Genomic DNA, 26667 nt, shown 5'->3' on the forward strand with positions numbered 1-26667 from the left:
CGAGTTCTATAAAGAAAACTTAATATGAAAAATTTCTTGCGATATAAAACAAACATTTTATGTATGGTGGTGCGAAGCCCACTGGGTGATGCTAGTGCTTAATAAAACATATAAATTGAAACGAAAAATTCATGGATGATCAGGAAAAAAGACGATTGTTTATTCATATGGGTTGATTTCAAATTTAAAAACAATCTTCTTTTTTCCTGATTTTCAATTTATATTTTATGTATTAGAGTGAGAGCCCGCGACGCCCAGACCTTCGTTAAATTATAAAAGTTGGAAATTTTTCTATATACGTCTCCTATACAGGTATAAGCAAACCCAGATTATTAAACCTGGGTCGCGGTGGCTTTGGCAGGTAACAGGTAGTAAAGGTGAGTAAAATTGAGTCTCAAATTTGTAATAGTATAAAGCTTAGTTTTTATACATTTCAACTTACAATCATATCAGAAACTGCCTCGTCCATTGGCGGACACTTAGGGCGGTAACAACCCCTCCCCAGACACCCTAACATTCTAATTATTTATAAATCTACTTTCGTCATAGTATAAAATCTAATTTTTATATATGTTATTCAGAGATCTATAAAAATAATGTTTTCACAATCCCCAGACAGTTTCGATGGTTCCCCTATCTTCCCAGACATAATGAAGTCCACTCCAGGCGTGAGCGCGATGAATATATATGTACGTTGGCGCGAGTGAAATAGTGCGATCTGTTCTCTAAATTTATCAAGAAAATTCATTATATACATTTATTATATTTTATTTATATTATATACATTATAACAGCAGAAAAATTTTCATATTAACAAATTATTAAATCAACAATACAATAATGCGATTTTTATTGAGTCAAGTGGAGATCTACGAAAGTTGTAAATATCAATCGAAAATTTTTTCTAGTATTGTGCAGAAAAAAATACGAAAAATCGACAGCTGATGGTAAAATTCTAAAAGTTTAAAGTTAAGAAGATAAATTTGTATGCATGTTAGTTTTACTGTAAGGAGAGAGAATAATTTAGATCGTAATTGAACCAATCGAAAAAGATTTCAATTATATTTATAATTATAGCCATTACAATAAAAGTAAAAATATAATGTGTCAAACATTATTATTAAATCAAAAAAAATATTTAATCAACTTCATCGTCCTCGTCGGTATCTCGATTATCTTCATCATCGCTACTCCATTCTGCGGATTTGTCCTCATGAATGTCATCGTCTTCATCAGCTTCTGTAATAATTAAAGCAAGTTAGAATAATTATGAATGGTTGATAATTTCTTCACAAACAGTGAACATTATAACATACCTGACAAAGTTTGTAGAGAATCACTGACATAAGTAGGTAGCTGATCTCCTTCAAACCATTTAAAATGGTATTGATCATTTTCCAGTACCCAGCCATTATTTTCAGGTTTATGTGAAGTAGGTTTTCTTAAGTGAGCATTGTTCCAAATCGTACAAATATAATTAGCTCGTAAAAAATGCTGTAGTAGCTCATTTTCACAAGGTGGTAAACTGCTAGCATCAAAGTTTCTCAATTTTTTTCGATTGAAAGCCTCATTAATGTCGGAAACTTTGTATGAGTCTATAAACATCTGAACTCGAGCAGAATTGACATCAATTGCATTCCGAACATTATATACACTGCATATATATTTCTGAATACTATTGAAAATGTTCTTCTGTTCACTGCTGTCCTCTATTAACTTATTTTCGCCGAACTTTATAAAAGCTTTTTGGAATTCATCGTTTTTTTTTAATAGTTTGTAAGGTCTTAGTTTTCCCTTTCTAAATAATGCCGGATTGTAATCGCACCCTGTTATTGCGTGGAAACCAGGCAAGCTTCGGCAAATGGATTCTCCTAACTGGGCGTGTATCTTTGTTAGATTCACGTACCTCACATTGTTTCCAGTACCCGTCAGCATCCAAATGGTCGAATCATTTTTCAAGCGATGTAAATGAGCAAGCATTATAGCGGCAATATCAGTGTCAACAGTTCGAATTACTATATTTGCTTCAAAGTTGTAATTACAGATATGAAATATAATTTTGGTATCAGCTTCCTCATGTTCCGGGCATGACAATTCTTCATTAATACCTGATAAAACTTTCCGGGAATCATTAACAATGAAAGAATGACATTTTCTAAAGTTTATGTGAATTAAAGTGTTACCAATAAATGGTGCCATTTCATCAGTAGCCCAATGTAAAATAAAAAAGTTTACAAGAGCTTCTTTAAAGTTGGAATTTTTTAACTCCTTTGTAAAATTACTTGGTACTTTTTGGTCAGGTGAAGTTATAATGTAGTCTAATTGTGCTGATTCAGACCGTGGAGAATGCTCATAATCTTTGATTGAGGGTGTAAAGTATTGGTCAAAAATTACATCAACTCTCAACGCCTTTAATTGTGTAACCATTTTCAACAGTTGCGTTAAAATTCCTCCAAATAGTTTCGGGACATTTTTCATTGTATGCAATAGAAAGAAACCATCAATAATTAAAACATCAATATGACGTGGAGAATCATGTTGTACCTCCCTCTCCAAGCACTTCATCAGAGCGGCTTTATCCGTTTTACAAATTGCGCCATCTAAGTGGCACATTGACAATGACCGACGTAATTGGGTAGGATAAAATCTTAGATATATCAACATTGTAATCCATAGATATACCCAGCATTCGCCCAAATAAATCTCGTTGGATTTTCGCTTCTTGAATTTTACCACCTACTTGAATTTTCTTTTTTTTCTCATAATCCTTGGTAAAATTATTGATAGGCACTTTTTTTATAGCACTCTCAAATCTTTTGATATCCAATTGACACTCAGAAATAAATGTTTGGAGATTTTGTTGCGAGTTCGGTAGTGAACTCAGGTACTATCGGTGTATCTGGAGATAAATTGTCTACACTAATCGACTCTTTGTTTACTCTTTTTTTCTTTTTTAAATCTGCAGGCTCCGAATTGTAGTACTGTTTATTAACGCCTGTGAATGTTTTATGGCATTCCCGGTGATAACCTCCATCTGTATATTCATCAAGCAAAATAACATTCGCATATTTAAGGTTGTGTTTTTTTCTGACTTTCAAAACAGTGCGGCACTTCTTTAATGTCTCTTCAGAAAGCAATATTAATTTCCCCTCACTTTTCTTACAAATAAAACAACTTAATTTGTTTTTTTCCGGTTCCTCCGTTTCCATGACAACACTTTATCACAACTAGACCACTTATTTTATAATAAATTTTGCAAATAAATTATTAAACGCTTGCTGTACGTATAACAGTTCACACTACATAATATACAATACGGAGTATTATACAGAGTATAAGACAGCTGATGCGCAGAAAAAGATCGCCGTAGACCAATCGCGCTATTTCACTCGCACCAACGTACATATATATTCATCGCGCTCACGCCTGGAGTGGACTTCATTATGTCTGGGAAGATAGGGGAACCATCGAAACTGTCTGGGGATTGTGAAAACATTATTTTTATAGATCTCTGAATAACATATATAAAAATTAGATTTTATACTATGACGAAAGTAGATTTATAAATAATTAGAATGTTAGGGTGTCTGGGGAGGGGTTGTTACCGCCCTAAGTGTCCGCCAATGGACGAGGCAGTTTCTGATATGATTGTAAGTTGAAATGTATAAAAACTAAGCTTTATACTATTACAAATTTGAGACTCAATTTTACTCACCTTTACTACCTGTTACCTGCCAAAGCCACCGCGACCCAGGTTTAATAATCTGGGTTTGCTTATACCTGTATAGGAGACGTATATAGAAAAATTTCCAACTTTTATAATTTAACGAAGGTCTGGGCATCGCGGGCTCTTAGTCTATATATTTACTCAAAAACAAATAGAAAAACAAAAAATATTGTTTATGCCAAAGCGCTTGAATAAAGAATAAAGAAATAAATAATATGAAAATCATAATTATATTTTCTGTTCTAAACCATATCTATTCTATTTTAGTGTGCCCAGCGAAGGGGGCCGGGTTTGCTAGTATTACATATGAATAAAAATATACACTTTTCTAATCATCATAACTTTTAATATATAAAAGTGTCACATATGCTGTTTACTTTCCGTGGGAAAAAAGCCCACCCGATTTTCGGGGGTTACATACTAGTCTGTATTATTTCAAGGCCATACCAAAAAGCGCATATCAGTAGTGTTTCGAAGGTTAGAAAAAACGCTAGTAGAAGTGCATTATATCCGGTTGGAATGTTGCTTTGAAGTAGACAAAATAGATCTTGACTAATAATTAAAAAATAATTTGGGGAAAAAGAAATCTATTATTTTTGTGTAAAATGTTTGCGCAAATGGATTAAAACTGGTCGATCTTTAGCTCCTGGGCGATGCTACGACTACTAACATGTCGGTCAAAATTATCTTTTCAATTAACAGTTTTGAGCCTTATAAATCAGCAGGTGGCATTATGTCAAAGCTCTTGGAGCACATGCAAATCTGGCTCTTAAGCATCTTTAAAGCATGTCTTCACTTAACTTATATCCCAGAGAGCTGGAGAAGAGTTAAGGTAGTCTTCATACCCAAAGCCGGTAAGAAGAAACATGAAATAGCGAAGGGTTTTCGACCGAGTAGTCTCCTCCTTAAAATGCTAGAAAGAGTCTTAGATATACATACAGGGTAGGCCATTTAAAGCGGGCCCATCTGGCAACCCTATAACTTTTGACAGGAACGTCAGATCGACTAATGACATAGCGCGTTGGAAGCGTCAGTCCAAGACAATTTTTACCATGGAGCAGTACACTCCAAAAGAACGCGCTGAAATAATTCAGCTTTACATCCAAAATAACTTCTCAATTGTGAAAACTCAACGTGCGTTTAAAAAAAAAAATAAAGTTAAAAGTGCGCCATCCAAAAGCACTTTACAGCGTTTATACGCAAAATTTATTAACCACGGTAGTCTCAGCAATACCAGCCACGCATCCAGACAACGTACACGACGTTCTGCTGAAAATATCGAGGCTGTACGAGCCAGTGTTGAGGAGGCTCCGCGAACATCGAGTTATCGTCGTTCTCAGGAATTAGGCATCGCCAGGACAACACTCAGGCGCATAATCATCGAAGAAAATGACATGGAAGGCTACTGGTTCCAACAGGACGGGGCTACATGCCACACTTCACGCGCTACAATCGATTTTTTGAAGCCATTGTTCCCTGGAAGGTTGATGTCGAAAAATGGTGATTTTCCGTGGCCACCGAGATCACCAGATTTGACGCCACCGGACTTTTATTTGTGGGGTTATCTGAAATCCAAGGTATACATCAACAAGCCAAGGACTCTAACTCAACTTAAAAACAATATCCGACGCGAAATCGCCGCCATACCGGCCGAAATATTGGCCAAAACGATGGAAAACGCCGAAAAAAGGACACATTTGGCCATCAAGGCCAGAGGCAAACATTTGAAGGATATCATTTTCAAAAACTAGCTGGAACAAATCTCCTTGAATCAAAATAAATGATTTTTCATATCAACACAAAAAAAAATGTTTTTTTCAATGTTTTTTTTCAGAAACAAATGGGCCCGCTTTAAATGGCCTACCCTGTATTACCATAGGTCTGTAACAAATAGGGACTTACTGTCGAAAGCGCAGCATGTCTATATAAAAGGTAAATCTACGAAAACAACCCGTCATGAAGTTATTGGGCATATTGATATTACATCAAACAAAAAATTTACTATGGCAGCTTTTCTATACATAGACGGCGGCCTTTAACAGCATATCAGTAGAAACCATAATCGATTCGTTAGTAACTATCGGAGTCAACGACTGCGTGAGTAACTGGATCCGATGTATGCTTCAGAACGCATCGGTTACCCAATCTGTAAGCGGAGGTACTCTACAGGGTAGAGTCATCTCTCCACTTCAATGGGCTCTAGCTCTGAACAAGATTTTACTGCGACTCAACAGAGAGCGAGTGAAGGTAGTCGCGTACGCTGATGACGTCGTGATTCTAGTAACAAGCTTATTTACTTCTACTATCAGCGAAATACTAGAATGAGCTCTGAGGGAACTAAGTACAGGGTGGGCCATATAGCGTGCTTTTTGAACCACCTATTTTTTGGAGAATGGTAACACAAATGACATTTGAGATTTGGTTTCAACAAGACGGTGCAACTTGTCACACTGCCAAAGTTACACTCGAACTTTTGGCTATCGTTTTTGAATTCCGACATCAATTGACCGCCTCGGAGCTGTGATTTAAGCCCGTTGGACTATTTTTTGTGGGGAGCCGTTAAGGACAAATGCTATGTGAACCATCCAGAGACGATTGATGCTTTAAAACACGAAATCGAAGTTGCCATTCATGAAATTGGAGCCACAACACAAACAATCGAAAATGTGCTTAAAAGTTGGGTTGATCGAATGGCCTAGTGTAAAGCCAGTCGTGGCAGTCATTTGAACGATATTATTTTTCATTCATAAATGACAATGTTCAATCTTCAAAATAAAAAACAAAGTTTGAAAAAATATTGATTAGTTTTTTTTTATAGCCGATTCAAAAAGCAAATTTTACATGGCCCACCCTATAGATTGGCTGCGAGCAGTGGTCTAATTGTTAGCCCAAGTAATAGGACTATGAATAAGTTCGTGCGGTTTTACAACAGATGGCGTAACTTGATTATTATTCCATCGATCCACATTTCCAAACATTCATTGGAGAGCTACTGTCGTAAGGCACAAACGTCAGTATAAGTTTTTTATTTGAAGCGTAAACAACAATATTTTTACCACACTTGAAAATGTCGAATTTCGTGCCAAATAATGTGTTTTTGCGGGGAATTCTTCTTCATTATTTTAATATGAAGAAAAAAGCAGCCGAAAGTCATCGTATCTTGGTGGAAGTTTATGGTGAGCATGCTCTAGCTGAGCGAACGTGCCAGAAGTGGTTTGCACGCTTTAAAAGTGGTGATTTTGGCTTGGAAGACGAAGAACGCGAGGGTGCGCCGCCAAAGTTCATGGATACCGAATTGGAGGAATTGCTCGATCAAGATCCGGCTCAAACGCAAGAAGAGGTTGCAAAAACTTTGGGAGTTGATCAATCAACCATTTCCAAACGTTTAAAAGCCATGGGAATGATCCGAAAGGTAGGCCATTGGGTGCCGTATGAATTGAAGCCAAGAGACGTTGAACGCCGTTTTATGGCATGCGAACAACTGCTTCAACGGCACAAAAGAAAGGGTTTTTTGCATCGAATTGTGACTGGCGATGAAAAGTGGGTCCATTACGACAATCCAAAACGTCGGGCAACGTATGGATACCCTGGCCATGCTTCAACATCGACGTCGGCGCAGAATATTCATGGCCTGAAGGTTATGCTGTGTATCTGGTGGGACCAGCTGGGTGTTGTGTATTATGAGCTACTGAAACCGAATGAAACGATTACGGGGGATGTCTACCGACGACAATTGATGCGTTTGAGCCGAGCACTGCGAGAAAAACGGCCGCAATACGCCGATAGACACGACAAAGTTATTTTGCAACATGACAATGCTCGGCCACATGTTGCACAAGTGGTCAAAACATACTTAGAAACGCTCAAATGGGATGTCCTACCCCACCCGCCGTATAGTCCAGACCTTGCGCCATCCGATTACTATCTCTTCCGATCGATGCAACATGGCCTGGCTGACCAGCACTTCCGTAATTACGATGAAGTCAAAAAATGGATCGATTCGTGGATTGCGGCAAAACCGACCGAATTTTTCACAAAGGGAATCCGTGAATTGCCAGAAAGATGGGAAAAAGTAGTAGTAAGCGATGGACAATACTTTGAATATTAAATTTGTAACCATTTTACGTCAATAAAGTTTCAAATTTCGAAAAAAAACCGCACGAACTTATTCATATATATATAAACGCAATTAATGTTGTTAACAATATTCCTCAGTTCAGACTTCCATCAATCAACAATCAATGGTGTTGAAATTTCGCATACAGACACTTACAGCGACACATCTAGGAGTAGTGCTAGTTCGAAGCTTAACTGGAGGATTTGGATTTATTTTTCCCCAAACTAAAATTTTTTACAGAGAAGTAAATCTGGAAACAGCAGCGCTTTGCACATAATTTCAGTAAATTGTAAGCACTCTGGATATTCGGCTAAAGATGTCAGCTGGAGATGACGAGTAAACAGTTAACTTCAAGTAAAACTCACCTAATTCTTATTACAATGCAAATTAATTTTATTATTTTCAAAAAAATGGGGAAAGTTTCTGTCTGCATATTAAATGTACTTAAATTACTAATGTATTTTGTCATCGGCAGATGTTTCTATTTTCTTTACCCAATATTCAATTACAACGTTACCACTTTTTTATTAGGTGCGTAAAACTTTGTATTTGCTTCCAGGTCAAATAAAGTGTTTTCTTCTTTTTTGAGTCACCTTTTTTAATAAACAAATATCAATGTCATCACCTCCATTTTCCGTAACAACTATGAAATTAGAAAATTTCGCTTATTTGTTTAATACGGCCAATTTATGCGCAATTTCCTATTCCGTTACACACAAAACATCTACTCGTCCAAAACGCCTTGTACTCGTCCTTAAAATAGACTCACGCCATCATGCAATTTTGACATTGTCATTCAATTTGATTTTCGGCAAATTAATTTATTTGGGTGCAGTTTGTTGATAAGAGTATCAATATTCTTAAATTACATCAAAAGCTAATTGCTGGTCATCCTTGTGGGTGTTTACACGCACACACTGGAAAATTGCAAGCCAGTCATTCATGCCGGGTCGTATTTAGGTTCATATTCGAATATGTGTATGTGTGTATAAGCAGATATGTATGTAAGTAAACTCGAACACTTGCGATTAATGAAACCGTACCACCTAATATTCAAGTTGTATATATAAGTACATAGAGGTAAATGAAAAAAGTTTCTTTCATTGACTGGGCAGTGACAACTGCATTGTTTGTGAAGTATCTGAAGTGCGGAAACAAGCCGTCGACGGCTAAGAGATAATGGTTTATACATACATTTAAAGAGCAGCTGCATTCTTTTTCTAATATATATGAAAAGAAAACTCTCTAGGAAATTGCATGTAAATCAACACAAAAAATTCGTTAATATTAGCGAGTTGAGTGAATTCGGTAAAGCAGCAAACGCGACAAAAGTTATAAATATTTATTAGTATTAATATTCCAGGCAAGTTCTGTAAATCACTTCCGATCAAATTCATTGTGAATCCGAAATTTGCTGTTCTGGGTTTAATTTTCAATCTTTAATTTATACTTTTTTCTAAAATGAACTCCCAAGTTAATTGGGATGTCTGAGAAACAAAGTCACAAGAAAACTCTCTCAATTTAAAGTTGCAAATATTAAATGAACCAAGGATGTGAGTTAATTTAAAATTACACATGAGACTTATTAATATTAACATTAGTAACAATAAAAAAGTACGAAATTTAACATAAAATTTTTTAAGCAGAAAAAGAAAATTCTATTCAGTAGTAGTGTGACCGTCAACGTAAATGGAAAGCGAAAACGTCTAATAACATAATAACAGCATTTTTGTTGGCTCGTTACTTGGATACGAACCAATTAAACTCTTCAAGAAAAGTACTGACACCAATGTAGGCATATCTAAATGATTGGAATGGTCGAGCAGAATCTTTCTGTTAAATAGTTCTTCGGAAAATCTCTCATTTTTTTACGTAGTTGATGCACGAATTTCCCCTTTTTTTATTAAAAAATTTATGTAGGTTTTGTTGTTGCAATATCGTAAACACTCTCCATAAATATTCAGGGTTGCTTCGGTAACGTAGAACCGACTGCCGTGGGAGAAAAATTTTCATATATGCTTTGGTTAAATTGACAGCTGTCAGTTGTAAAGCTCATTTGAACGAAAAACGAGTTTCAAAATGAGCAAATAATTCATTGTTTATAACACCAAGCCAAATTCCACTCACGTTTAGGCTCATTTTCATATTCACTTGCACTCGGATTGCCTGATTGCAAATACTTCAGAACTCTAGCTAAAATATATTAGATTTATTTAATTTTAAATACATTTTTTTTAAAGGGTGATTAATTTAGAGGTATCGGATATTAAATTGAAATAAAGCAAAGAAAATTGAAATTAATTATATTATTTTTTTTATAATCCCTTTCAAATGCTGCCGCAACTGCGCCGTAATTCGGTCCTTAAACACCAATTTTGAATGATTCGCTGGAGGACCTCGGTCGGTATCTCGTGAATAACTTAGGAATGTTGGCTTCCAATGCCTCAATCGATGCTGGTTTATCCACAAAGTATTTTCACATTACATACGCCCACAAATAAAAGTCACACGATCTTGGTGGCCAATCCACTGGTCCGAGACGAGAGATCAATTGCTCACCGAAACGACGACGCAGTAAATCCATTGTTTCACGGACTTTTCATCAAAAAGTTCCCAGCCTCAAAACGTCGTTTATCATGTCACAATAGCGTTCGCCATTCACTGTTAACTTGTTGCCAGCTTCGTCTTTGAAGAAATATGGGCCAATGCTACCTCCAGCCCATAAGCCGCAGCAAACAGTTGTTTTCAATGGATGTGTGTAATGGCTACTCTTGAATGGATTCAAGTTGCTCTTCAGCCCAAATACGGAAATTTTGCTTATTGACGTAGCCATTAAGCCGAAAATGGGCCTCATCGCTGTACACCATAAGTTGGCCTGAGCGCGCGATGAACACTTTTCACAGAGCGGCGATTTTCGTAAGATAAATCTACGACTTGTAGACGTTGCTGAAGTGTAAGTCTTTCCGTGATGAAATGTCAATGAATATATATATATATAACTGGCGCGTAAACCCTTTTTGGGTGTTTGGCCGAGCTCCTCCTCCTATTTGTGGTGTGCGTCTTGATGTTGTTCCACAATGGAAGGACCTACAGTCTCAAGCCGACTCCGAACGGCAGATATTTTTTATGAGGAGCTTTTTCATGGCAGAAATACACTCGGAGGTTTGCCATTGCCTGCCGAGGGGCACCGCTATTAGAAACAACTTTTTATTAATTTTGGTGTTTCACCGAGATTCGAACCTACGTTCTCTCTGAATTCCGAATGGTAGCCACGCACCGACCCACTCGGCTAAGGCGGCCGTCAATGAATACTGAAAAATATTATATTTTTAGTTTGACGTGACTACTGTCATGTGATCTGTAAAAAAACTCTATTGGAAAAAGCAGCTCCAATATGATCACCCTTTATTTCATACTTTTATATAATTAATTAATCAAATCACTTTCAAATGTTACCAATGCAGTTTTTTCCAAATGAGTAAAAGACAATTTTAACTGAGTGCAGCTATTGTAAATAAAGTAGAGCGATTTTATTGACCTCCAGTATAGGTATTACATTGCTTGCCCATTCATACATATATTACTGGCCTATCATTAAAGCGGAAAACTAACAAAGTTTACACAAGCGCCACAACATATGACCTCAGTAGCAACTAACATACGTAGGGGCTTAACCATCCTCAAATAAGCAACAAAAATGTAGGCAACGCTAAAGTAAGTTAAACATACAGCAATAATTTACAGTGCCTGCTCAACCTACCTTTTGACCGATAATAAATTTGATGTTAGCACTTACATTTTCCATTACCACTCACTTTACTTATTGATGAAAATGGGCGTGAAATATAGCCGGCTCGTAAATTGGACATAATTCGTACAAACTGTCAATGCCATTTTTTTTAGTTATTCCTGCCACACAAAATTGTTGCGTAACCGAAACTTTACATAAATGAACCAATACTAAAAGTGAGTAATTTTATTTTCTTCTGGCTTCATAGATATTTGAATACAATTGATTTCGCGCTCATATAGCTTATTGTTGAAAACAAACAGTGTCAACATAAAAATTGTATTAGTTACTTTTTAAATTGCACTTACATATTTTAGTAGTCCAGCTGCGCAGGCGGCATGCAATGCACGTGGTACGCCCGCTTGCTGCCGTTACCATGTTTTAAGTGTTAGGTATTGCTAATAAAAAAAGAAATGTAAGAGAAAGCTTTTTCGTACGCTGCTCATGTCACCAAAAACTCCAAAATTGTTATGTGTCTTTTGGTTTATTCAAATGTTTACACAATACATACGAACTTATAAATAACGAATTTATATATTTGTGTGTGTATACGTTTGGATGACGTTAAGGCTTTATGATCGATAATTATTTGAATATTCAGGGTGGTTTCTTGTAAATTTGTTTGGTACTTTAGCGAAGCAATTTAAATTGGAATTTCAAAAAAATTTTACTCTCAACGATAAGTGCAATTGTTATCAGTAGTAAGTAACTGACGAAAGCCTATTGAAGAATTAGTGTCTCAAGTGACATCAAATCATAAAGAATACTCGTACGTAAGTTCTTTAATATCATGTCAAAGAAAAGAGGTTATATTTATTATCTTCTAATATAGATAAAGACAAAATTGTAAAAGCACCGCATTTTGACAAGTCCTGACTATTTATTTTTTTTTATAACACAGCCCATGATTCAATTATTGAAGGTTTGCGCACTTGAGACATTCAAGTTTTGACACTCCCTTACATAAGATTGTTTTTAAGAAGGGTGGTAAAAATGGTAGCAAAAGAGTGTTTACATTTTATTTAAATGGTAACAAACTGCGAACGGTTTAAATATAAATATAAAGATTTTTTTTTTAATATTTTTATTTCATTTTATGAGCAACGTACCGTCTTTTTCCGAAAATAAGACACTGTCTTACTTTCTTAGGCGCGCTAGGGCTTATTTTGGGGTAGGGAAAAAATAAAAGTATATTAATATATTTTTATTTAATATTTATTTTACACCGAATACTGAAATTTAAATTTATTCAATTACAGTCATGTCATCTTCTTCTGGAACATCGTCATAAATAAAATTCTGAATTATATTCTGATTTTCTTCCAAATCCATTTCCCGTTGAATCAATGGTCTTGTGATATAGCTATGGTTAAATGATTACTTCTTGTCTAAGTAGCCTGTTCGTAGTGCATTGGAAACATCAGTATCAGTTATTTTGTCCCATGAATTTTTTACCCAATTCACAGCTTCTTGTAAGCCTGGTTTTTCAAAATTAACTCGATGATTTCTCACCATTCTGTTTTCAATATATGCATTGATTTCCATCCGCAAATGAGGCTTGAATGGCTTGTTTATTGCAATGTCAAGTGTCTGGGGGTAACCAGTCAATTCTACCGGAATCCTTATTTGACCAATCTTCCTCTCAGCAACAAAGTTTTTCATGTCTTTAGCGCGGTGAGTACTGGATGAATCCCAAACTAGTAAACCTCTATTCTGACCACTCAACAGTGGTGGCAGCATAAAATCAACCCACTTTCTTATAACTGCTTGGGTGCATCAGGCCTTTTCACTTTCAATAAGATAAATTCCTGAAACACGTTGAATCTGGTCTCTTTTACCTTTATTGATTAAAAATGGCGATACTTTCTTGCCATCTAGACGAATCGCCAAAATACCAAATACGCCAGGTACCACGTGTACCATCGTAACCGGTAGAAGGAACGTAAATTGAATTGAAGAAGTCTTGTAGTGAACTGTCGTTTGAGCTCCTTGGCCTAGGAATACTGCGGTGTCATCCATAGCAGTCATGTTGGAGATTTGGTGTTTCAAAAACTCGATGCCATCAACAAAAAGCTTAAACGCAAGTGCACGCTTAACAACTTCATTGTCTTACAACTTAAACAATGTTGTTGACCTCCTTAGAGACAGTTCATATCGTTATGGAAGTTGCCCAACCAGTATGACGATGCTTTAAATTCTTCTGTGGATATATCAAATGCAATTGCTGTTTCAAGGGTACATTTTTGAATATCAGCCCTGCGCACTACCAAAGTCATTGCTCTGCTGTCTGCAATCCATTTCCAGATGCAATCTCAGAAAATAACGGCTGCTGACCTAATCCAACTTTGCGTTTTTCTCATTTCGCCGTAGACGAATGGATTGGTGCGTGACTACCATTCGGAATTCAGAGAGAACGTAGGTTCGAATCTCGGTGAAAGACCAAAATAAAGAAAAAGTTTTTTCTAATAGCGGTTGCCCCTCGGCAGGCAATGGCAAACCTCCGAGTGTATCTCTGCCATGAAAAAGTTCCTCATAAAAAATATCTGCCGTTCGGAGTCGGCTTGAAACTGTACGTCCTTTGTGGAACAACATCAAGACGCACACCACAAATAGGAGAAGGAGCTCGGCCAAACACCCAAAAAGGGTGTACGCGCCAATTATACATACAGGTAACCCTCCTACAACGCGATTAATTGCGATAAATAACATAAAACTAAGGAAAATAAAATCTGGGAAAAATAGACCCGGATTTTCAAATCTACATATTTCAGAGGATTTTAAATCTCAACCTTCTACAAATCCGCTTCCTCGTCCTCGCTTATTATAATTTGCTTCAAACGTTTTGCTCTTGGTCGTCCTATTTCAAAATCCGAACTTGACCCACTATCACATTGATCCGGTTCAGCTATTACACTGTGCGACAGTGAAATTATACTTTTATAGAGACCTAGTACAACTTGTAGGTATAGTAAAACTAAGAAACATGGTATAGGAGAAATTTCCAATACACCCCCAAAATCTCATTTTATGGCCATAAAACCGTTTTTCAGTAGGTTGATGTGAACAATCCCTCCTAACTTCGCCAATTTCCATCCGATTTCGAATTTGTTTTTTTAGTTCGAAAGAAGAAAAACAAGCCTTTTTGACAGTGTGTTGACAATTTTTCTGAAATGACAACTGACGAGACTGTAGACGGAAGTATTCGGAATTTTTTTATTTTTTCTCTATTTTTTCAACTTTGACATCATTTTTGCGATATTATCCGATATTGAGGATGTTTTTTAGTAGACTACTGTTATAGTGAATTTAATTCTGCGTCGAATGAGCTATATTTGACTGTAATTGAATTAAAATTCATAGAGTTGTGCGAGTTGTGCGAGTTTTAAGATTTTATTTTTTTTACTAATTTTATAGCAAGTGTCAGTATAAACACATCATCAGTACGAAACAGTACAGGTTTAAAATTTTAAAAGATGTCGGGAAAAACTAATCTTCATTTCAAAAATGTTTGCTAGACCTGCTCCGTTTATAAGAGTCATCACTTGTTTTACGTTTCAAGGACCAGCAGTAATCAGCAAGCATGTTGATGGAGTTCTTCCCTTGAAAACGTTTTTCGATGACTCCTATCTCCTAGTGAAATCTTTCACCCTGTTCATCGCTCATCTGGCCCAGGTTTTCCGGGAAAAAATTCAAATGTGAGTGCAGAAAGTGTATCTTGATGGACATATTGCATTCCATTTCTTCGTACGCACTCAAAAACTCTTTGACGACTTCAACATAATCAGAGCTCTTTTTATTTCCAAGGAACTTCTCACACATTGATTTAAAACTTTCCCATGCCCGTCTTTCCACTGCACTGAGCTTACTGGTAAATTTCTCATCTCGCATGAATTTTCGAATCTGAGGCCCGACAAGGATCCCTAAAATTGTGATGACTCTTATAAACGGAGCAGGTCTAGCAAACATTTTTGAAATGAAGATTAGTTTTTCCCGACATCTTTTAAAATTTTAAACCTGTACTGTTTCGTACTGATGATGTGTTTATACTGACACTTGCTATAAAATTAGTAAAAAAAATAAAATCTTAAAACTCGCACAACTCGCACAACTCTATGAATTTTAATTCAATTACAGTCAAATATAGCTCATTCGACGCAGAATTAAATTCACTATAACAGTAGTCTACTAAAAAACATCCTCAATATCGGATAATATCGCAAAAATGATGTCAAAGTTGAAAAAATAGAGAAAAAATAAAAAAATTCCGTATACTTCCGTCTACAGTCTCGTCAGTTGTCATTTCAGAAAAAATGTCAACACACTGTCAAAAAGGCTTGTTTTTGTTCTTTCGAACTAAAAAAACAAATTCGAAATCGGATGGAAATTGGCGAAGTTAGGAGGGATTGTTCACATCAACCTACTGAAAAACAGTTTTATGGCCATAAAATGAGATTTTGGGGGTGTATTGGAAATTTCTCCTATACCATTTTTTTTAGTTTTTCTATAGCCACAAATCGTGCTAGGTCTCCATAAAAGTATATTTAATTTTTTTTTTTGTCACACCGTGTTATTGCTGGTCTTAAAAAATCTTTTATTGATGTCTGCTTTGTCCTACTTCGTAAATCTTTATAGATTTCCTGGTAGGCAGATAAATCATGTTCAAGATTTCTTTTGAACATTTCTGCTCTACTATTTAGAGGATCGTTTTCCAAAACATACTCTTCCAACTCCTTCGCCAGATTTAAAAGTTTCTCCACACTTTTTAGCGAAAAGTTTTTGATTTCGGTGTCAGAGAGGTCGTCAGAGCTTTCTTCAATCGATAATGCTTCACTTGTCATTGCTGCTAAATCTATTATACTTCATTTAATTCGTCGTCCACAACTAATTCTCGAATATCAGCCACATTTATTTCGTCAAATCCATCGCCTTTTATTACGTTTGCCAGTCTCACTACGTTTTCATATTCATCCTCAACGAGATTAACAACAGTTTCCTGTACTACAACCTCTGGCAAAAGTGCTTTCCAGCAAGCTCTCAGTGTTGATTGACGAATGTCTTTGAGTGATTTGCCGACGATTTCACAGCAATCTAAAATTGAGAACTGTTTCCAGACTTCTTTGACCGTTATATTCAATGATTCTATCTTCTCTAATATTAATTCAAATGATTTGCGTATGTAGTATGCTTTAAAGGTTGATATTATTCCTTGATCTAAAGGTTGTAATATTGATGTAGTATTGGGCGGTAAAAACTCAACTTGAATATTTGGATGACTTAAATCAGTTGCATGAGCTGGTGCATTATCTAAAAGTAGCAAAACTTTAAATGCCAAGTTCTTTTTTTTAGATAGTTTTCTACGTCGGGAACAAAGCAATGATAGAACCAATCATTAAATAGTTTGGCAGTTATCCATGCTTTTTTGTTCGCTCTCCAATACACTGGAAGATTGTTTTTATTGTTTCCTTTCATGCAACGTGGATTTAATGACTTGTTAATAAACATTGGTTTTGTTATAAAATCACCAGATGCATTACTGCAAAGTAATAATGTTATTCGGTCCTTAGAAACCTTAAAGCCAGGAGCTCCTCTTTCGTTCCTCGAAATAAAAGTTCTTGATGGCATTTTTTTCCACCACAAACCTGTCTCATCAGCGTTAAATATTTGATCTGGCAAATAACCATGTTCTTCAATAATTTTTATGAACTGTTCAGGATATTTATTCGCCGCATCAGCATCTGCGGATGCTGTTTCACCCTGAATTTTCAAATTGTGTAGAGCATGCCGTTTTTTGAACTTTTCAAACCAACCTTTGCTAGCCACGAATTGGTGGTTATCTTCGTCGGTTGTTGATTGTCCTGTTTCCTTTAAATAATTGAATATTTTTAATGCTTTCTGTTTAATTATTATATATTCCCATCCAAAGGCAACCGCTTTTGCGTCATATCTTCTATCCATACCGTTAGCGATTGTTCCATTTTTTCTATTATCTTCGTCCTTGGCCGAGAAGTGATTTTTGCGAGGACCGATGATCCGGATGATACCGAATTTCTAATTTTATCTTCGTTTTTTTTTATGGTTCTTATCGTGGACTCGTTTAATTTAAAATATCTAGCAACATCAGCTATTCTCTCTTGATTTTGAATCCGATTCAAAATTTGAATTTTGGTTTCAATCGTGATAAACTTTCCTTTTAATGATGCGTTTTCCTTTGCTTTTGGCATTTTTATGGCCTAAATTACAAATTAATTAATTTAAGTTATAAAAAAAGTTTAACAGAAACTCACCGATTATAAAATCTATTTATCTTGATTTTTACAAAATTATTATTATACGAAAAATGGTTTCACAAACGTTTTAAAATTTGTTTCAACTCCTCTTCACGACTTACTGTGAATGACTAAACCAAATCAAATTTCCAAAAACATTCTCAAGAGCACTGTTGCCAATTTAGCTCTTTCAGAGCTAGATCTAGCTCTTTTTTTGAGGTGTTTTAGCTCTCGTTACTCAGAGGGAGTTGGCAACAGTGCTCAAGAGTTAATTTTCGGGGAAACCCCTTGTTTTATCTAAAAACGTGTGTGTAAATGTTTGAAAAAATTGCGGTTTGTAAAATTCCATAGTGCATACAAACATTCAAACACTTTTAGTATGTACATATGTATAATACAAGGTAGGTAGGTTGTATGTATACACATGTATGTATAATACAAACATATTATTATTTCTTTATGAGACTACGAATAATAGATATACACATGTACACAAGTAATTTTTGATAATTGTGTGTTTATAGAATACAGTTTATAGAATATGTATTTAAAAAATGCTTAAAAATCGCGTTGTAGGAGTCGCGTTATAAGAAACATTCTGCAATTCGCAAACCGCGTTGTAGCGAAATCGCGCTATAGAAGTACCGCGTTATAGGAGGGTTACCTGTACATACATACATAAATGTACTGTGCTTGGTAACTTCTGTATTTTTAAAATAGCCTTACCTAGTAAGCACTTCCTGCGGAAGATTTTTGAACCTTTGCACGTTGGCAACGGCGAATATCGCAGGCGATGGAACGATGAGCTGTATGAGCTTTACGACGACATAGACATAGCGCAGCGAATAAAGATCCAGCGGCTACGTTGGCTGGGTCACGTCGTCCGAATAGATACAAACGCTCCGGCTTTGAAAGTATTCGATGCGGTACCAGATGGTGGTAGCAGAGGAAGAGGAAGACCTCCATTGCATTGGAAAGATCAGGTGGAAAAGGACTTGGCTTCACTTGGTGTGTCCAATTGGCGCCGGTTAGCACGAGAAAGAAACGACTGGCGCGCTTTGTTAAACTCGGCCAAAATCGCGTAAGCGGTTATCGCGCCAAGTAAGCACTTCCGCAACCTAAATCAGAAATGCATAGTCTCCGAGAGTCAAAAAGTCTACCTACGCATTGACCCAAAAAAATGATCTTAGAGGCCCTGATATTTAAGTGAAATGTCAGGTTGCATTCCATGCCATACTGCTCATGGACATACCAATACAAACCCCTGAACGAGGTATTGCTCATAAGCACACCATTTTGAAAACTAAAAATTTTTTCTTCAAATTTTACTTTTTTTTTAATTCTAGAGTTTTGCTAAGCGAACCGATTTGTCAAGAGGCAACGAGAAAGCTGCTTACCGACCAAACCATTTATTATTGAATCATGAATGCAGCCCATATCAATTTCACAGGTGCAAACTTTGTACAAGATTTGTAAAAATTCTACATGCCGGGTAATTGCTGGCACTAAATAATATTTGATCGCTTAAAATTAATAGTATTATATTTTCTGAAAAAGTAAAAAGCTGTGAGTAGTACCAATCCATTCTAAATCAATGCGAAATTTCTTGATATTTTCTTACTGGCTGGTTTAATTTAGTAAAAAAGTAAGGTGATAACTGTCTGAAAATTCATATAACTTAAGCCTCAAGATGTGAATGCTTTCTACGAGGGCGGTTCAATAAATACCCGTGTTTGATGACAGAGGGCGTTCCTGAGGGAAGTTGGTGTTAGCATTGTGTGCTGCCATCTATCAAACGAGGGCAAAGCAAATTTCAGACTGATTGATAGATTAGTTTAGATTTGACAGCTATTCGAACCAGACGTGTTTCGTGATTTACGCTAAGATGGAAGAAGAGCAGTATCCTTCGGTAAATTCGCAGTCATCCTCATGGATTTTTTAGAAAAAAGAAAAACGATAACTGGGCAATACTACAGTGAGTTATTGGACCGCTTTTACAAAAAATTGAAGAAGACACAGCCGCATTTGGCGGAAAAGAAGGACTGTTTCACCACGATAACGCATTCACCCGATCTGGCTCCTTGCGAATTTTCCTGTACCCTAACATGAAAAAATGGCTTGCGCGAAAAAATTTAGTTCAAACGAGGAAGTCGTCGCCGAGGCTGAGGCGTATTTTGGAGCGTTCGGCAAATCCTATTTTTTGGAGGGGTTAAAAAATGGCCGGAGCGTTGAGAAAAGTGTTTCTTTCTAAAAAGGGACTATGTTGAAAAATAAAAAAAAATTGAAAAAATGGTGTCTTCATTTCTAACACAGGTACTTATTGAACCCCCCTCGTATATCACCATTTGCTGACAAACGCAAAAAAATAAACAAGCGCCGAGTTTTCTTCTGCCGCCGAGCAGTATTTAGTTTTTATTAGAAACTTTTTCACGGCAGAAATTTATTGGGTTGGCTTGCCCTTGCCTACCGATGGACGTGCGATATTAGGTAAACCTTTTTCGATTGTCTGATACTTCATGTTTATAGTGGAACCCCGAGTTCGGAAACAACTTATAGTTCTCACCCACTAACCTACTCGGCTACGGCGTACAATGGCTGCACTAAAAAACAAATTTTGCAAGAAACTTCAAACGGTGTAAGATTATAATATTATTATATATATAAAATATAAATAAAATATATTTATTAATATTAAAAAAAAATTTACTAAAATTTGCATTATTGTTTAAACTATAGTTATAATCTTACTGTGAAAGTCGTACTTTAGAAACTGGCAACGCCTGATATTTTTTAAGCTACACTCATTATTTGAATGAAAAAGGCCTGAAGTAATAAATTCTGCAAAGTTGCATTTTTATCTTTTTTGTACTCAACACATTTGCGCCATAATTGTGCAATTATTCATTCGCGATAAATACGAGTGCACGTCAGTAAATGGTTTGCCATTGACAGCTGTATTTGTCCAAGTAAAATTTGACGTATTTTAATTTATTCTTAATTTTTTTTCATAAATTTCTTTGTTGTTTTATTACATATTCTTCACGTACATATTCTTTTATTTACATAATGCATATTATTTAATGTTGGAAAAAGGGTGTTTTCGACAGATTTACATGGAAAATATTGTCGCAAGAGGCTTGAATCATATTTTCCGGAAGTAGTAAGGCGAACTTGAATGAGTCAAACAATGGCAAGCCCCAAAGCAATAAAAGGCATTCAAGAGTAGAATTTATACAATTGTATAGTATTTTTTAAATTTTATTTTCCATAAGTTTTGCCAAATTTTTGGCAAGTTTTGAAGTTGAGCCAGCCCAGGGTAAAGGTAAGGTATTTAAACTCATTTTCAGAATTTTTTTGTTTTTTTTTTTGTTTTTTGAATGGATAATATTATGTGACAATTATAAGTAGATCATAGCAAAATTTACGAAGCTTTGAGTATTTGGGCGTCAATTGTTCCAAGCCGGGTTTGGGTGTTTGGCCGAGTTCCTCCTCCTATTTGTGGCGTGTGTCTTGATGTTGATCCACTAATGGAAGGACCTACAGTTTAAAGCCGACTCCGAACGGCAGATATTTTTATTAGGACCTTTTTAACAAATGAGTCAATTTTATTCTAGCGAAAATTGGCTTTTAGGCTTCCAAGTGCTACCAAAAGTAAGAAAATTTTCTTGTGGATACCTCAAGAAACATCTTCTTTAACAAAGGTATTTTGGGGTTTTTGTTTGAGTTTTTTCTGTTGCGAGTTGTGATGTACACCGCAAAACAACTTTTTTTCGAGATGCCTTCGGCGATCAACTGTCATTCACGCAATTTTAAACATTGGGCAAATTTTGTTCAAATGTTGCATTATATATATATATAATTGGCGCGTACACTTCTGTTAGGTGTTTGGCCGAGCTCCTCCTCCTATTTGTGGTGTGCGTCTTGATGTTGTTCCACAAATGGAGGGGCCTACAGTTTCAAGCCGACTCCGAACGGCAGATATTTTTATGAGGAGCTTTTTCATGGCAGAAATACACTCGGAGGTTTGCCATTGCCTGCCGAGGGGCGACCGCTATTAGAAAAATGTTTTTATTAATTTTGCTTTCACCGAGATTCGAACCAACGACCTCTCTGTGAATTCCGATTGGTAATCACGCACCAACCCATTCGGCTACGGCGGCCGAAATTTACTGAATGAACTAACACTATCTGCATGGCAAAAAAAATTGAAAAACATGCCTTTTTTTCTCCAATTAATCAAAGTGCTGCGCATGATGGGTTAAGACCGAGGATATTTTCTCAGTTCAGGAGATGGTTTTTAAGTTTAACTTGTTCATAGCAGAAATGCACCCTCAAATTTGTTATTGCCATAAGAAGTTATGCCATTGTGACGTTTTACATGCGAGAAGTTGAGATCCGCACGCTCCTTATAACGTGTGCGGAGTAAAATACACAGTGCGACATCAAAAATCAAACCGCACCGGACCTTTTTTTTCTGAAAATATACCTATTCAATAGCAAAACCCTCGCTGGGTTTTTAAAAGTTAGCTCGATTTTTTTTTTATTGCGTTTTAAAGTTTTCTATTTTCATGAGATTTTGGAGTTTTACCTGTACGCTAAATTTGACTTATAAATCGACCTTTGTTTGATTTAATCGATTTATTTTGTCATAGCTTGATGCAGAAATTTCGTACATGTACAAATAAACTTATTTTGAGAAGAACCTATATCTCAATACGCAATTTTGAATACCAAAATTTCGAAAAATTGTATGTTTTTACCATTTTTTACTGTAATTATGAAAATAATTAAAATTTCTCACTATTTCTTCTAGTAAAAATGTTGCAAAATGTACTAAAAAAGTCATTTATAAGATAAAAACATAAAACTGAACTTTAAGTTTGTTATTTTCTAAAAAAATAAATTTTTAACAAGATTTTTCTTCATAGTGTGTAGAGCTTGTTATGTTGGTTTAGTTAATTGGTTGCACAAAAAACAAAGCAGAATGCCTTTTGGAATGCCAATGCTATGGCACAATCCAGAAGAACATGATCCAAAAAATTGTTATAGTTGTGCAAATACTGTGATCGGATTGAACAAAAAGAAAGCGAAAAACAAAAAATACGTTTCAGTCCAGTGTGTACAATTACCGCTTGATCATAATGAAAATTCACTTTCTTCACCAACATTTGGACTATTTTAGTCAACAATTGTCGACAGAATCAGATGAGCAAGGAGAGCGCTATCATCAAACTGCGATGCCATTTGAGTCAAGATACCGAGGAAAACGAGCTCCAGGTGCCATACTAGCCGAAATATGTTGGTGGAGTAAACATATTTTTCAATACGACCAGGAAGAAAATGAAGGAAAATGGAGTAACCAGGAGGAAAAAGAATATGAGGTAGAAGAAGAAGAGACAGGCATGGAATTCTTTACTGATGAATCTGACTACTCTGATAATGATGATGTTGAAATTCAATCATTGTCGAAAAGAGCTCGTCTCTAAGGTTTTAGTACGTAAAAATTCTTTATTTTAATAAAAAAAAATTATAAGAATTCAAGTCTATATTCTTTTTACTTAATCTATTTAATATTTTTACCTACAGAGTTTTTAGATATTTAAAAAAAAAATTTAAAGCAGAGTATAAAAAAATTATTTTTATGAAGAAAAATCTTGTTAAAAATTTATTTTTTTAGAAAATAACAAACTTAAAGTTCAGTTTTATGTTTTTATCTTATAAATGACTTTTTTAGTACATTTTGCAACATTTTTGCTCGAAGAAATAGTGAGAAATTTTAATTATTTTCATAATTACAGTAAAAAATGGTAAAAACATACAATTTTTCGAAATTTTGGTATTCAAAATTGCGTATTGAGATATAGGTTCTTCTCAAAATAAGTTTATTTGTACATGTACGAAATTTCTGCATCAAGCTATGACAAAATAAATCGATTAAATCAAACAAAGGTCGATTTATAAGTCAAATTTAGCGTACAGGTAAAACTCCAAAATCTCATGAAAATAGAAAACTTTAAAACGCAATAAAAAAAAAATCGAGCTAACTTTTAAAAACCCAGCGAGGGTTTTGCTATTGAATAGGTATATTTTCAGAAAAAAAAGGTCCGGTGCGGTTTGATTTTGATGACCCCAAAATTGTCGCACAGTGATATAAACTCAATTCTAGCTATAATTGCACGTGCAACAACAAAAGCACCAACAAAACAAATCAAGAGAAGAGTAATGGTTTTATTCCAACTATCTTTCAGTTAAGAATAATTTAGAATATATTAAACCTAGTCGTAAATGTTCCACCGAGAGAGCCACAGTGCTAAAAATTTATTTGCACATTTTGCGAAAATGATTCACAACCATTTTTTCTCAGATAAGCTTCACAAAAAGAGAGGTAGAAATTCGGGTAAAAGAAAGCTCGAGTTTGGATGGGAATGTCCTCTACAAGGCAGCAAAATTCATGCTGCATTAAAAAACGAAATTGCGAGTTGATCAACAAAATCGTTTCATAAATCAGCCGATAACTGAACTGTCGATAGCAGGACTATAAAAAAATATACTACAGCCATGTAGTTGTTTTATGTATGTAAATATGGTACCCTTAGTTTCTGAAAAACAGCCAATATTATTTGTTAAATATAAACTATGCGCCGTTTCCCAGGATTTGTTTGATTCTAGTTCGTCTGTAATTTGTGTAAGGGACGAAAACGCTTGAAGGCAATGAATAGAATACAGAATATTACTTGAAGCTTCCAAATATAGAATCACCTGCTAAAGTAATAGGTATTGCCAATACCAAGATCCGAGAAAGTTTTAGATGAAGAGCGTGGCATATGCGTTTAAAAACTCGGATTTTGATGAATGAATATGCTAATGTGTACATCTAAAAATGTCTTCCTGTTAATTTCATTAAAATTGGTCATAATAATAGCAAAATATTTTTGCCAAAATAAGCGTCTGCTCATTTAGCCCAAGCAGTCTGTCTATATTTTCATTTCCCATTATTCCACCTAACAACTGATATACCGCAAACAAGCATTGGCACAAACGGCTGCCCAACAATTTCAGTTTAATGATTCTTTTCTGTCACACAGGCGACTAAGGGTTAAGCGCCTGCATTTGATTCATGCCGTTTGTTTTATTAATCTTAAGTCTAAATTGCTACAAATTTGCTGAGTTGAATCATCAATCAGTCTATCCTCGATCTACATGCCATCTTGAGTTTATCTCTTTTGTTTTTTCTTCAAAATGTTTAACAGATTTAAATCTATCGCAACAAACACAACACATAACCACTGCTTATCAACTAGTTATGAGTACGTACGTACCTATGTATGTATGTAGTTCACAAGCTCTTTTCACAATTAGCAATGTTGCTGACGTCATTTTCTTGAAAATCTCACACTCAGACGGAGGCAAGCTCGACGAATCAATGTGGGCACGCGCCGCCTGCAGGAGCTCAGCATACTCGTATGTATCATTTCAGACCACGAGAAAAAGGTGGAGAATAAGTAAAAAACATTTAAGTCACTTAGTCATTTAGCTTAGCGCGCTATCGTTAACGTTGAGGCAAGACAATTTGCCAGTGTGTGTTATTGTTGTGTGTGAACGTATTTTTTCTCGAGATATGGTATTCAGTCATATCGTATTGCTCCCGCAGCGTCGTCTCATATCAACATTTTACTAGCTTGCCTGCGTGCTTTGCTTGTCTCTTTGCTAGCTCAACTGTGGGGCTAGCGCTCGGTTTTTAGCTTCTTCGTCATCGTCAACGCTGCTGGTGATGGCGATGATGAAGTCTTCAGTGTACTGCGATTAGCAAAGCAGTCGCCAGTGTTGTATGCCGCTTTGCGAAGCGTCTACGGCACTACGTTTGGTCATTTGTGCGTTGAACGCGAACGGTGCTGTCGGTGTTGTGTGAATGCGCGTGCGTGTAGTAATGTTTATTGGCGAGCGCTAATTGAGCAGCAGTTAGTAGTAAGAAGTTTGCGACAAACAAGTGAGCAAAAAAATAATAGTTTTGTGGGCAATGTTTTATTGATGCGCGCCAAACAAGTGAAAAAATGCATATTTATTAAAAATAAAAATAAGTTACTGTGAAACACGTAGCGTTTTTCTACGCTGATCTTCATTTTGCGTGTGGTGCTTTTTTCTAATGCCAACGAAATAGTTTAAATATTATATATACAAAAGAGAAGCTAAAATAATAGCACAACGCGCCTTACCGCTTTTTGCCATTGGAAAAAAGTCTCTGTGAAAAAGTACTCGCTTAGAGCTGCTGACTCACTCACCTGTGATTATTCGCGTGATAAGTTGCTTTGTTTATTCTTTTTTCTCTCGCGCACGTAAACAAAATCTTGTCTGAAGTTTTAGCTTTGCAATTGCAGAAATCTTTACAAACCTTTTGCGAGCTAAAACAAATAGAAATATCATTGTAACAATTAGTCATTTTCAATTAAAAATTGCAACGAGTAAACCAACGCTATAACTGTCAACAAACGTTTAAAAGGTAAATGCATCGACGAAAAAAAATCGATCACATTTGACAAACGCATCTCTGCTTACTCATACTTGCGCTTAGCTGCTCAGCTACGATTTGTAATTTATTTTTCAATTACAGTATTTAATGCGGCTTGTAAATTTTCTTAATAATTTCTCTCTATTTTTTGCATCTTTTATTCATTGATGACTCACATAATACCTTATAAAAAATAAATGAATCTTATACGGTACGAGCATGTGGGTATTTGGTTAATTTTTTGTGTATGTTGTTTTTGCT

General features: G+C 35.7%; 3 protein-coding genes across 7 annotated transcripts in view; 1 reads left to right on the forward strand and 2 right to left on the reverse strand.

The window, feature by feature from the left end:
• LOC129246277 (uncharacterized) overlaps window positions 1-26667 on the forward strand; it is a 93299-nt gene that overhangs the window by 28233 nt on the left and 38399 nt on the right. Inside the window, exon 1 of one of the 5 annotated variants that reach the window (XM_054884968.1) lies at window positions 25724-25887. The exons of the other annotated variants lie outside the window; for them this stretch is intronic. The gene's annotated coding sequence lies outside the window, so the exon portion shown is untranslated. Of the gene's footprint in view, window positions 1-25723; window positions 25888-26667 lie in introns of those variants that run through there. 5 annotated transcript variants of the gene reach the window in all.
• LOC129244318 (uncharacterized) lies at window positions 1139-2427 on the reverse strand. The gene is made up of 3 exons (XM_054881936.1): window positions 2283-2427; window positions 1317-2108; window positions 1139-1239 (listed from the first exon to the last, which is right to left on the reverse strand). The coding sequence occupies exons 1-3, from the start codon at window positions 2425-2427 to the stop codon at window positions 1139-1141; spliced, it is 1038 nt and encodes a 345-aa protein (XP_054737911.1).
• On the reverse strand, window positions 16487-17609 carry LOC129244319 (tigger transposable element-derived protein 1-like). The gene is made up of 3 exons (XM_054881937.1): window positions 17592-17609; window positions 17274-17496; window positions 16487-16938 (listed from the first exon to the last, which is right to left on the reverse strand). Exons 1-3 carry the CDS (start codon window positions 17607-17609, stop codon window positions 16487-16489), a joined length of 693 nt encoding a protein of 230 aa, XP_054737912.1.

Source organism: Anastrepha obliqua, chromosome 4 (assembly GCF_027943255.1).
Source record: "Anastrepha obliqua isolate idAnaObli1 chromosome 4, idAnaObli1_1.0, whole genome shotgun sequence".
NCBI lineage: Eukaryota > Metazoa > Arthropoda > Insecta > Diptera > Tephritidae > Anastrepha > Anastrepha obliqua.